At 37.7% G+C, this 14832-nt stretch overlaps 1 protein-coding gene across 1 annotated transcript in view; it reads right to left on the bottom strand.

The window, feature by feature from the left end:
• The window catches only part of spata17 (spermatogenesis associated 17), a 69101-nt gene that overhangs the window by 39743 nt on the left and 14526 nt on the right, over positions 1-14832 (bottom strand). The window contains exons 6-7 of the mRNA XM_036593531.1: positions 7343-7466; positions 1099-1278 (exon numbers count right to left, since the gene is read on the bottom strand). Of these exons, the coding sequence (XP_036449424.1) occupies positions 1099-1278; positions 7343-7466 (304 nt within the window). The remainder of the gene's footprint in view (positions 1-1098; positions 1279-7342; positions 7467-14832) is intronic.

Raw genomic sequence — 14832 nt, 5'->3', positions numbered from 1 at the left:
GTAATAAATTAATAAACTGGGCCGTGAACGCGGCGTTTAATATGTTTTAATGTTCGCAGTTCCTTCGCCAAATTATAGTTCCTTAACGAGCAGCTTGTTGCTACGTCAGAGTAACGAGCTCCGCCCACTCGCTGCACAGCCGGCAGTTCGTTCTCCAGCTCCTTACACTAAATTCCCAAACTGTCGTCACCACTGAGCAGCTTTTCAGTCGGCAGCTGTGACAGAAGAACAGCTAAACAACCTGGAATCAGCCAGAAATGAACCCAACACCATTCGCCAAACGTGCAGTCTGATCTTCAGAGTCTGACCAAATCGGCTGTCGGTCAAATGTGATCTTTAAAGTGTCCGTTTTCTGTTTGTGGCAAAGTAAGAAGTAAAAACGTTCAAATGTCTTGAGCGTCTCCTACAGCGGTCAAAGTCGTTGCTTAGCAACAGCGTCTCAGCGGAGTGATACAGTGTTTGTGAAAAACCTGTGATGTTATGGTGAAACAACAGCACAGTTAGAACAACTCTCAACCAATCAGCTCGCGTGGACGGAACTCACTGTTGTATAATGTCCATTATCGTTTACTAACATCGCGAATTCTGCTTCCTGTCATAGTGTTTTACATGGTGATCCAGCTTTTTGAATGTAGGGTACAGTGATTAGGGGCCATTTCGGACAGGGCATTTATTGCACATGGGTATTTTTGGACGAGGCTCCCTTTTAAACTTACTTGTCTTTTGAATTGGATGAGGAAATGCAGCAAATGTAAATAAGAGAGGTTTATAGAGCAACTGACAACACACAGATGAAATCAGCATCTCATTGCAAACAAGCCATGAGAAAAGGGGTTTAAACACTGAAACTTCATCAGTAGTACTAAGGATGGGGGTTCAAATATTTTTTTAAAAAAAGTCCTACAAATTCAAATATTAAATTCAGCTGAAGTGCCTATTTGGCACAAGTTCAATAATTACATCACAAATATGTCATGAGCTTAGCTTTCTTCTGTTAAGCTGCAAAGCTACACAAATTTGCTTATTTCTTTGGCTGATAATTTATCATCAACATAAGATCTTTCTACAGGCCTTTTGTAGTAAACTGAGCCACTCTACCTGCGGGGTGTTGTGTATGGGTGGTAGTCGCTCTTTGTTGTGCTGGTAGCTAGAGGGCTGTTGGTTCATAGGCCAGGATTCTTTGGGAGCAGACATGGTCCGAACTGGTTTAACTCTTCTTAACCTCAGCTCCATCTCATCGGGCTCTGGGCGGAACGGCGAGTTGAACACACCTGGGCACTGGAAAGAACACACAGTATCGCAAAATGAGAAAACATACTCACTGTCTCTGATCCACACTTCACGCATGATGCTAAACAGCTGAGAGACGTAGACTAATACTTTCACTTAGTCCTCTTAGATCTGTAAGCAGAAAACATATTTAACAGAACGTTACAGAAGCCTTAGCCTTTATTACAGCTTCCACTCTTTCTGAGAGACTTGTGATCCAAGTCATCCCAAACACATTCAGTGATGTTGAGGTCTGGACTCTGGGGTGGCCAGTCCATTGTTCTGGGATCACCTTCTGGGATTTGCAGTTTTTCTTATTTTTTTGTCCATTCTTTTTCTCAATAACAGCTTCTTGACAGCTACACATCCTTTCAGACCCACAGTGTTGACCTGCTTTCTCACAGTGGAAGGACGGACAGAAATACCAGTGTTTTTTCTTCAGATCTGAAGCAAACTGTAGCTTGATGTTTCTCAAAGATGAAAGCTTTAAGTGCTGTTAATCTGATGGTGGGAGTTTTAGTGGTGTACCAGGTATTGCACGGTTGTTAGGAGTCCCGTTTTTGTATCTTTTAATGATTTTTTGAACTCCAGTTTTGGGAATTCCTTGTTTTTTTTTTTTACTTATTTTCCTTTTCCTTATAAGTGGATTATCTCATATCTAAAAATGAAATTAAACAGACTGAACAGATAAGTGGTCTGTGACAGTACTGTGTATTTGAATGTTATTTGTTTTTATGTATTCTGAATAGACTTTTTACAGGAAACCTTGTGTAAATTAGGGAATATAAAGTAAATATGAAGACAAACACTAAGAGAACACTCCATGACATCCTCACTACACGGCCATCGAAACCGGAGATCATCAACTCACATCTTTCCTGTTCTCTCCAGGCTCTTCCTCAACAGCACCCTCTCCATCTTGCCTTTCTCATCTTGCTATCGGACCACCTCCCGTCGCGCCCCTTGTTGCAGGTACTCGAGCAGAACCTGCTCTAAAAACACACGCGGTCTTGCCGAAAAATGAACCTGCTTTTAATCACTCAACCTCGGCGAAACAATTACACCTGTCACCTCCCGTGAGCGGACAGATATCTATCACTTCAGCACCTGTCAAGTCTTGAAGTTAGCATGAACGCTTTCTAGCGTGCTACTCCTTCCTGGAGCAAGTGAACTGCTGGAAAGTTCGGCCTTGTTCGAATCGGACCGGCAGGAATGAGCAGTTGTAATCACAGACGTCCGGACTCTCCTGATGTTTAACGGGAGAAAGAATTGTTGGAGCGCTGCCGCTAATCATGCTAATATGTTAAACTGCTAATGAGGCTTCATTGAGGCTTTTTTCTTCATGCCGCTGTGGCTTGAGGTGCAGCGTGATGGGGGGTAGACTGCAAACTCCCAACTTGCCTCAGACTTACAGGAAAAGAGCAATGATGTTGACCCTCGTACCGAGGAGCTACATCTATGTCAGCACAGCCACTTTTGTCCGGCAGAATTTTCTCTGGTTAACGATGAACCGTGGGAGACCCATCCATTTCCTTGAGACAAGGTCAGACTATGGGAACAGAAGTTCCCTAGCACACACACAGTGGAAAAGAACGAGCGAGCAAAAGAGAGAGAGAGAGAGAGAGAGAGAGAGAGGGAGAGAGAGAGAGAGAGAGAGAGAGAGAGAGAGAGGGAGAGAGAGAGGGAGAGAGAGAGAGAGAGAGAGCGCATCTACTGAAGACAGTTTTGCCTCTCCCGCTCTGAGCAGTGGGTCTGATGCCTGGATTTGAGGGTGCGCAGTTTAAACCCTTGACCTTTTGCGGAGCCGTTATCTGTGCTGAATAATGCGCAGGTCCATATGTGAGCTTTGCGCACATTTGTTTACGAAGGCCTTTTTCAGGACGAGCACTTACCGTCATCACTTCATCCTTTTACAGCACAAACATACACAGCTACAGTTGCACACAAACGTTTGAACATCCATGGTCAAATAGATAGATAGATAGATAGATAGATAGATAGATAGAAAGGTAGAAAGATAGAACTTCATTATCATTGCTCAGTATAAGTACAAGGCAACGAAATGTAAATATCACCTACCAGAAGTGCAAAAAGTAGCAACAGTGGAAAACAGACAAAAAGGTGCAATAACAGGCATAAATATGACGTATCTACGAAATACATAACTATATGAACAATATTAGCACAATTATAAATATCTATAAATGATATATACATGTATATATACACACATAATACTATAAATATATTTTTTGTACCTAAGGTATGTTACGTACCGTTAGAGTAAGCAGTTATGTGTTGTATTCTATATACAGTGAACAGTCTGTTGTTTGGAAATAACATGTTTTGTTGATTTTCTAAGTGAAAATAAGTGAACACATCCTCCACAGGGAGCCCACTTAAGTATGGCATTTTTTACATATTTTACTGCACAATTTCTATTTTTTGCTGAGTTTTGCATATTGGAAATAAAATAAAACAAAGTCTAAAATGTGCCAAAACTTTTGCACTGATCACATTTTATGTTTTATTTTTTTTCAAATATCAAGTTCAGCAAATAAGCACCGGTTAGGTATTAAATGTGTTCTCTGTAAAGGACGTGCACTGATGTCCACTGAGAAAACCAACAAAACAATATTGATTGTTTCTCACTCATATTTCACTGATACAAGTTACACTTCATTAAAGATTATAATGCCCTTATAAAACCATTTGAAGAGTCCATTATTATGCCCTTAAATTCAAAAGCTGGTAACTAACTTATCAAACCAATATGGTGCAGATTAACTCGACGCCCTTTAATACCACATGAAGCTGTTTTTATTTTTATCTATATCAACAGATATCAATTGTTTATTACATCTAAGACATTCACTTCAGCATGAATTAAACTGTACTAATTATGAAACTGTAGCTTTTAGTCAATACCTAACAAGTTAGATTATGTCTCATCAGATATTGTGATGCACCAGCTGGATGACTTTATATCAATAAATGATGTGTACAAGATTATGATATATAATAAATAAAAGTGCTTGGAAAAATGCTTAATTCAGTCTAGAGAATTCTTGATAAAGTAGCAATGAGCAGCTAATTAATTAGCAGCTACTGGCTTGTTAAGGATTCAGAAGGGCATTACAAGGGCATTAAATACAGTGTTACCAAATTTTGTCATATGTGTGGATTTTAAATGTTAATGGATTCTGCAGCTGTGTCTGTAAGTATAAGGTGAGATATTTTATTATAATATGAATTTATGTCTTGTTTTGCAGATGCAATAAGAAACAGTTGGTGCACGCTCATACCTGTAGAGAATATAAATTGGGTGTTAATGGTAATTATTACATAGCTGTAGTTATTGACAATGTAATTATTTCTGAAATTGCTCCTTAAATAGTATCACACCACGACAGCATCTCTCGATATGGGTTAAAGCATTCAGTGGCCGTATAAACGCTATAACCATTGATGTCATACCAGCCATCCTAAGTGCCCCCCACTCCCCACCCTCCACACATTCTGATCCACTATCATGCTGCTCCCACACATCTGTTCTCCATTAGCCATTAGCCGCTACGTATTATTTCTTGATTTCCGCCCACCGACTGCAGACAGCTGGCAACGGTGTCCTCTTGCCCTGGCCACTGTGGCACGGCTGGCACACAACGCGCTGCGACCCAGGCAATAGCGCGGCCATGGGCAGCGGCGGCGGCAACAGAAACCGGGTGAGGGCCCGGAAAGGCGTAATGACCAGAAAGGCATGAAGGAGACCCCTGCAAAATGAAATATCTGCCTGCCCACAACTGCTGCTGAATCAACAGCGACCAATGCACTCCATCATAATTATCAAGACACGTCATTGCCAGAGGGACTTCTGAGGAAAAATTATATATATGTGTGCCTGTTAACACCGCCTGTCTCCTTACTGCTGCAGTGCTTTGCTGAGTGGGGTAGGTATGGACCATTTCACTGGATCAGTTCAAACTGTGGTCAGTAAAAAAGAAAAACACATTTAAAAAACATGGTAGATATTTAAAAAGATTATGTTATGATCTATTTAAATTACTAAATAGTAATAAGATAAATACATACAAAGTCATCATTTATTGGGTACTTTCAACTTAAAATAACACAAAATTATTTTGAGTTTGGTTTTTCACGTTTTTCTTTGTTCTTTTTTATTTATTTATTTATTTTTTGGGTTTTTTTTTTGTTTTTTTTGCTACATCCCTGCATTTCAGAGCAGGAAGTGAGACGGCATCCCTATCTCTCATGTCCACATGGTGAGCAGTCAGATCTCATTGTTTCAAAGTAAATGTGTCCCAAAATCTGAAAATCAGTGTGGAACATAAACCCCTTACATGGCCAGGGCTCAGTGACAGGCCCACAGTTTATTACACACACTGTAACCTAAGAATAGCTCAGCCAGTTTGCATTAAAGTCCCTGTAGTTACTGAATAATGATTTTTAGTAAGTAATAAGCCTCGAATTTTAAAGGGTCCAAAACTGTCCATACCGACATTTTTTTTCTGCAAACACATATTTTCTCCAATTAGGTTAACTTACTGATAAATAGTATAGTATTCTATAGAACGATCAATATATCGCTGCTGTCGGAAGAAAACCTCATATCTCCATTTTTGTCGCTTTTCAATTTATGTCATAATTTGAAAATGCCTGTTACCCTTTATATTGTGTGCAAATTTCATGATGAATAGACCAAAAGAAACGGCCCAAAATTACTTAGAAAAAAGTCTGGTTCCATTGACTTACATTAAAAGTAATGTAGGTTTTTTCCTTCTCCTGTAAAGTTACCGTTTTGGAGATACAAGGTTTTCTTCCGACAACAGCGATATAACTGTTATGATACGTATTTAGTATCTTTGTTACTGTTATGTCATCACACTTTTAGCTGGAAACCATAAAACCCAGCATGTGTTGGCTGCACGATAAACCGTATTTTATTATTATTGAATAAATGAGTTTCCACAATAAATGCATCACTAAAGGCTGCAATGACAGAATGTATCAAATTACCTGGCACCTAGTCGGATTGGTGGGAAGGTGGCATTAGAAGCCAAACAAGTGCTTCCCTTCTCAGTGGGCTTGAACTCTGCTTTTCCACAGGGGGAGCAAATAACTTTAGGCTAAACAGCGAGTAAAACAAACGTGCATAGCTACTCTGCAAGAAACTACTCATACTCCTTAAAACATGGAGCCTGTTCTCTCTCTCAATGACTGTTTGGTGTTGTTTATGTGTTCTGTTTTTATTTTGTTATTTTCTTTCTGATTTTCTTTAAAGTGCAGAGTGAACCAACAACCGATTACATGGCTAACAGATGTCTAACTGACAGGAGAGCTTTGTCTCTAGTGTAGGGGTTTACAGAGAGTCTACTGTCCTTAATATATGCACAACCACCTACTGTTACAACAAACCTGCATCATCATAAAGAGATTTCTAAGAAATTATATATGTATAATTAATTGTAAATATATTTATTAGTGTTTGTATCCTGATTGCAAACACAAACAGAAAAGAATCAGGGAATCCAGCCTGTTTTTGGACTGAAGCACCTCATGGAACCCACTCACGTTTCACAGGCTCCACATTCTCCAAAAAGAGGAGTCAAATAGCTTTTATTCCACGACAGACAATAACGATATTATTGTTAATATTGTTACTCATAACTTTGTACCATGTTACCTCCAACTCTGTTAATTAATAATGATTGCAATAAACTTTGATATGTCATATTGTTATTATAAAGATAGATGAAAATATTGTTGCCCATTTTTAGGCTTTTTTGTTGTTTGAACACAAGAATTAAATCAGCTTCTGGCTGATTACAACCATCAATCATGAATGTACAAATGCTTATTCCTCATTACAGTATAACTCATCATCCCCAGCACAGCAAACACTTTATTCCTTACTCAAAGCTCTCAGAGCTTCATTCCTTTGTAGTGAATTGACAACTTCCTGTGTGTGTGTGTGTGTGTGTGTGTGTGTGTGTGTGTGTGTGTGTGTGTGAGAGTGTGTGTGTGTGTGTGTGTGTGTATGAGGGGTGCTGACCTGTTTGGTGCTGAGGAGGAAGTGGAGTCGTTGAGCTCGGACGTATTTCTCCTGTTCTTCTCTCTCCATCGCGACACGCTCTCTCTCCTTTCTCTGGTGCTCAGCCAGCTCCTCTAACTCTCTCCTGAGAAAACACAAACACACACTCTGTTCCTCACACACCTCCAAAAAGCCTCTCCTCAAAATGGTGATGTGGCAAATACAACAGTTCAGGCTGATCTATATATATATATATATATATATATATATATATATATATATATATATATATATATATATATATATATATACACAATTTCTATTGGCCCATTCATCATCATATTTTAGCACACTGTAAAGAGCAACTCGTACATTCACACACACACACACACACACACACACACACACACACATATATATATATATATATATATATATATATATACACACACACACACACACATCTATGACAAACGTGTTAATACAAGGTTTTGTCCCATGTAACTTGGTGTATTTTGTGTATTTGTGTTCTGTGGTGATATAAAATAGTGACACCTTGTTTGAATGAACATTTATTAGGTGTTTGTTAACCTTTTTTCACAGTAGCCATAAATGTCCGCCTGTTTGGATGTCCCTCAGCTGAACTTTTTTTCTTCAATAACATTTTGGTGGAAATGATTTAAAATTCTAAAAGGTTATGAAACATTTACTAAAGAGTCTTTACTGTGTTTAAATGCTATTGTCTACTTGCCTTTCACTCCTCACCGCTCAGTAGCAGCTCAAAATTCAGTATGAAATTACAGTAAATCTTTATTATTTAATCTGTTTAGGCAACCAAAATACCCTGCATAGATATTGAATATGTGATGCAAACTGACTTACTGAAAACTTTCCTAGCCTCTCATTTGTGACGATTAAACTCCACTTCAGAATGTGGGAGTATTAGTGACTTATTAAAGTCTTATTAGCTGCAATACCTTAAACTCCAGATGTTACTTAAACACTACTGACAACCCATAAGAAAATAAATACAATGAATTAGATGATAATTCATGCTCAGTAATGTGCAGAAAAAGATCGTAACAAAGTGGTTATTGTGCATTATTACACTTTATAATGCAATGTTACTGATTTTCATATCACAGATCTCAAACTGTGTTGTAATTAAGCTTAGTGAATAATTAATAACTCATTTAGAAGTGTGTAATTTGGCTTTACTGAACAAGAACAAAAGCCCCAAAATGTGTTTAATATCAAATGAATGTGATTCAAGACGTATCTAGACCTCGGCAAATGACTGTTCACTCACATATAATAAAAGAGCTTTTTTTAAAATCAGCTACTCTTCTTTATCTACAACACTGCTTTATTTACATAATTCCATTATTTTACACAGGACGTTTTCACTTCAATACAATTTCCAAACAAAACAAGGAGAAATATATTGATATTAATGTTTAATTTAGGGAATGTTAAGGAAATCTCACCTGTTCTGCACAAACGCAGAAGAGGAACTCATTCGATACATACAATAACACATGCAGTCGAGCTGTTTCTGCAGTTTGTCCACAAGCGAGTTCAATGAAAGAGGGAGCGCTCCCTCATCAGCCTCCTCCCCAAGCTCACACTTTTCAATTACAACAGCACAAAAGACTGTATTAATGTTCCCTTTTACGTGCGGTTACAGAACTGGCTATATTGACATTTAAAAATCACCACTTTTGCAGAGGTGCACCCAACCACCCCCTTCCTCAGCACAAGATTAAATTAGGAAATGAAATATGTAGACGAGCATGGCCTGGGGTCTGCCACCGGCCTGCGGGAAACAGCGTAAAGGAGGCTTCGTCTAACAGACAGCTTTACTGGCAAAATTAGCCATTTTGGATGAAGTGTTTCTCTAATAATGACATTCTTCACAATAATTAATTATAATAATGTCATGATTATATGTCAAAATCATGTCATTCTATTAGCAATATAATGTTACCCTTTGGAAATACTAATTAATGACTTAATTACATATTTAATTATATAGTGAGTTATGTAACTAATTACTTTATCTTATCTAATTACTTATCTAAAAAGTTTGAATTGCCATTTAAAAGTTTGAATCAATCATGTCAGCAATCGTAGAGCACTGGGAAAGAGGATTTATTAAAAATCCAGCTGTAAAAAACCTGTAAATAGATATCTACAATATTTTATTATTCATTTAATAAGTTGTAACTGCAATATTTTAAATATCGATTGAGACCAATTTAAAATGCTAATTTCAAAAGCTTATAATATTTAAATCTACATTGTACAAATTATTATTGTATACAGAAGGTCGCAAATATTAGCACAACAATTGATTCCAAACTTTTGAACAGTTCTCTACACTCACATTCAATTAACATTCTGTATCGAAAGCTTCAGCTCTGCACTTTGTTTTGATATCAATGACAAAAATATCGGATCACTATGGAATTATGAGGATCCGAATGAGGACCACATTATGAGAATGAGGACCATAGGTAGAAATTAAGACTACAACAGAATTATGAGGACCACAAAGGAAATCTGAGGACCACTATGGAATTATGGGGACCACAATGGGAATACGAGGACCACAGTGGACATAAGCGTTGGGGCTTTACTGTGTGCTACTTCTCTGTGGTTTTAATGTGTGTTATATGTATTTTATTTGTGACATTTTAATCAAAACAAGATTGTACGCATAACAATAACTGCAACAAATTTAATAATCATACATCTGCACTACTTACAAACACAAGCTTGACATTTATTAAACGTTCAGAAGCCCAATAAGCTTATAAAGTTCAATAAACAATGATTTAAGAATAAATGAATCAATACTGAATTACACCGTGCGTTTGCTGTCCCTGCTGATAACTGAGACCTATAAGAGTTAATAATAAAGTTGTGGTCTTTTTGCTGTGGTGGTCTGAAGCTGTATGGTCTCGGTCCAGTTGCAGTTTCATTTTTTGTGCTTGGTGCTACACTCTCTATGACCTTTGCTGACCTATATCTCACACTTATTATTAATTGCACTGTAGTGGACAAAAGCCAAACAGATTTGTAACCGTGGAAGGGGATCTCGATCTGTGTCTGAGAGAGAGGATGGGGAACATATAAACCTCATTAGTGCTGATGGACCAGCGGGGAGACATGGGAGCAGCTAACACAGATGACCTTTGTGTGTCCTTAACACCACAAACACACACACACACACACACACACACACACACACACACACACACACTCGCTGCACTAACTCCACTGACGGACAGGTACTCTGCAGCTTTCCGTAGCTAATGGCTGTGTTTGATAGGTCACTTATGGTGTTCCAAACTTTGAAGCGGTAATGTTGAGACATATAAAAGAATAAGCTTTAATAACTTTAAAGACACATACAATAACAAACTGTTTCTACTGCAGTTTGTCCACAAGCTTGAATACTGTGAATCTGTAAATCTCCACAGAATGCAGACAACACCAGAGAGGTGTACGTTTAGATGCAGGTGAACAGAGGGGTGGAGTCAGGTAACATAGGGGTTTGCCTCTTGCTGACCCCTAGAAGCTGATAACATTAGCATGGTAAATGTGATATTTAAGGGCCTGTTCCTACAAAAAACATATTGGATTTGATTCATTTTCTCCCTGATATGCACTTAAATCATTTGTGTGGTTTTATGTACCAAAATAGGTCATAATTAATTTTTACATGACCACTGTCCAGCCTCTCCTTATGCCTTAGAACTAAACAGGCTGATTTTGTTACTGTGCCAGGTATATAAGATAAATGAGCTCTGCTCTGATTGGCTGACTCAGAGCTGAAATGCTCCTTATAACTTCAGTATGAATGGGTGGGGCTCGTGACATCACAGAAGCAAAACGGGCTGTTTTTGCAGCTGGTTTTCATAAATGGACTGTTTGGACTGAGCAGTGAATACATTCCATTTCAACTTATCATGATCTGAACTTTTGCTTTATGGAGGAAATTATTATTCTAAGTAGTTCAGAGTGGTTTGAGGTGAAATGGCTCATTGTAGAGAAACTTTCTTTACAGCCCAAATTCTTTACAGTGGTGGTGATAGGAACCAGTTATTACCATGACTACAACACAAATATAGCCATTTTACTTACTGTCCAAAACAACCAGTGAACCTACACGAGTCTTCTGAGGTTTATTTCTAATGTTGATGATGGTAAAATAGAGTTAGATACAGAACAAGCTTTCCTTGAATTGTTTTAGAAACATTTCAGCATGTTTTTACATTTCTTCTTAAGTGTTCTCACTTTAGAGGGCCACTGCAAGTTCTGTTAGCAAGAGCACCGTGAAACACTGGTCTAATGTTATTGCCTTTGTGAAAGATGTGCCCCGTGTTCTGTTTTAATAACAGATCATTTTTTATCCATGTGTCTATGAGGGATTGTTTAAATCTATTAGCCTTTGTGTATTATGATTATGTCCATTCCCTGAGGATTACATACCTCCTTGTGTTCATGTAATGTTATTCTGCAAATACACCACAGAAAATACATTCTAGGCCAAAACCTAATCTCAAAACTATGGTAAAACAATGTCTTAGACATTCAGTGAATTCATAACCATATCACATAATAACTTTCTGTGAAGGAGCTTTTAGAGGCATCAAATGCTTCAGACATCTGGTTCCTATCACCATCACTGCGAACAATTCACCCTGAATGACTAACAATGGAAATAATTCATACATTTTGAAAAATCTGAAAAAAATATTTCATAATTTTGTCAAAGAAAACAGAAAAAGTCAGAAGTGCAGACTCAGACCCGTCAATAAAGAACACACTCTATAATGAAGTGTGTACAGTCGTGTGCAAAGGTTTAGGCACCCCTGGTCACTTTACATGTTTTGTTGATTTGGAAAATAAGTTAACGCACCCTCAACAGAGAGCAAACTTCTGCACGTTTTAATGCACAATAACTGTTAATTTGCTTAATTTAACATACAGGGAAAAAACATTTTATAACGTTTTATTTTGTCCAGTGTTTTAAACTCAATAAATAAATAAAAAATGTGCACTAAAACTTGCAGAAAAATGTCATATGTATGTTAGTTCTGTTGTTATTTTTACTATGAAAATCAACAAAACATGTAATTTGACTGCAATCATATAAGTACGTTTGCTCATTTTGAGCTTTCTGGTAAATATCTACACTATGATGTATATCATGCTCAGCTTTAAAACACTGAAACAGTGTCTTCAAATGTTAGACCTGAAAATCTCAGAGTTCATTAAAAAACTGATTGTTCACCAGCATTAATTATATTTTTAATATTTTGCCACAATTATTGCCTTAATGAGCAGTTAAGTATGTGCGTGCCACAGCCGTATGAATCACTTAGTTACTGTGATAAAGCACTTGCCCCAAATACTCTGAAATGTTTACAATACATGAAGTAAGGAAAGCCTACAGTTATGAAGCCAGATGTCCTTGAAAAGGGATGTGAGGGTGGAAAAAGTAGCCTAACCACTAGGAGTCCATAAATTCCCCTCCCTGCACTTCCGAAGAGTTAAAGATTTGCCTTGCTAGAACATTACAGAGAGACATTTATCTGATTATGGCAGTAATAATTACCCAGCTGTTTATTACAGATAGAGGAATAATTCATGCAGGAAACAGGCCACGGTGGCAATGACACTCCGCATTTAGTAAATATGCAAGCCGCTCACTTCTAATTACTCAAGCCCAGAGGAAGCCCTTATTAAGCGGCGGAACCTTAAGTGTCTTTTTGACAAATGATAAATTGTTATATTGCACAAACTCTTGCTGCGGAATTACCGCGGTGAACTTGGGTCCTGACTTCATTAAGATATGCAGGAGAGTGAAGATGGACACGGGAACGTGGCGGCTCCTGTCGCCAGGCTTGAGCTAATGAAACGACGCCGGTGTTTTCCTTTTTTCCTCAGTGGGTTGAGATCCTTCACTGCTGGCGGGGGGGAGGGGGAAGGAAAGAGAGGGGGCTGCCCTGACGTGGGCATATGCTGGCCTAATATCATTGGCATGTCAAGCCAGTCGGCTCATGCTAAATGGGAACCATTAGTAAAATTCTGAATAATTTATTTAGTCTGCGTGGATTAAAATCCTGGCATGGAGACCTTTGAGGGGTGACTGATCAGCCAGTCGGTGATTCCAGGACCAAAGCAGAGCAGATTCTCAGAGTCACTGCAATCGTTCACTGACTGATCAAGACCACAGAAGCACTACATAAACAAGTGATTAACTGACTGACAGACAGAACTGAGATGAGACAGAGAGACAGAGAGAGAGAGAGAAAGAGAGGGAGAGAGAGAGACAGAGAGACACAGAGAGAGAGAGATTGTCTCAAAGTTATGCTTTGTCTACACTGAGTAGAAGCCTGTTGGTGTGCATATTGGTATTATTGCTACCACAAAATATGTTAGACTGTATTTATGCTTTGTTATGCTAACTATGATGATTTGTATGTGTAAACATCATCATAGTCAGCAGTAAAAACATTAACCAGCTGTATTTAGAAATATAAAAATATACTTCTGTAATTGTTTAATACATTTAGATTTTTTACAGTGTATTCTTAAACGTGTCACTTCTGTTTGGTTTATCATCGCTGTAAAACCCTGGTATCTCCATTTTATTGATTTTTACTTCTTTGCAAATGTTTCGGTAGTGACTGTTTCAATAATGATGATTTTAGATTATTCTGAGCAGCTCAAAAAAAGCAACCAGTACATTACTAGCAAACAGAGCTTTGAACAGTTTTTTATTTAAAAAAAGTCTTTCAACTTCTCTTTAAAAGAAATACAAAAATAAATTAACAATAATAATAATAATAATAATAATAATGACATTGGAAAAAATGTAAGTATTATTTTCACAAGTTGAAATTTAGAACAGGACAGTCGCTTCTCAGAAGAAAATACCTTATAAAAGAAGAATTTGTATATATTTAAATGATCTCAATTGATGCCTTGAGTTTAAATAGATCATAACATAATCCTCGTAAATATTTAAATTTAATTAGCTTTTTACTGGGGGCCACTGTTTGAACTAATTCGGAGGAATTATTATTCTACTGTATTCTTACTATTTATTTTGTTGATCAATTCCAACAAGTCCCACCCTTAGTTACACCATACGTTGACCTCTTCATTACAAAGTGCCGGTAGGTCAGTACCTATGTTTATATTTGTGCTGTTAGAAATGTAAATTCTTTAATTTCTCAATAATTCTCTTAAACAAACAAAACTGATTTTTCCTGTTTATTTCCAGCCTCTGCTGTTACTGATTTCACTCACTCATGTGTTCCTGCTTTAGCAGTACTGTGGTATTGAGCTCACAGCGTGTGTTGACTTGTTCTGAATTTGTTTCAGATACAGTGCGTTACGGTAAAAGGCCTTTTTATAAACCTCACCGCTTTCTACATTAGAGAAGTGACTCATAGGTGAGAAACCCCATTAAAAGCAAGCAGCATCAGTGGGGT

Source organism: Colossoma macropomum, unplaced genomic scaffold (genome assembly GCF_904425465.1).
Source record: "Colossoma macropomum unplaced genomic scaffold, Colossoma_macropomum, whole genome shotgun sequence".
Classification (NCBI taxonomy): Eukaryota; Metazoa; Chordata; class Actinopteri; order Characiformes; family Serrasalmidae; genus Colossoma; species Colossoma macropomum.
This window is presented reverse-complemented; position numbering and strand designations above follow the sequence as displayed.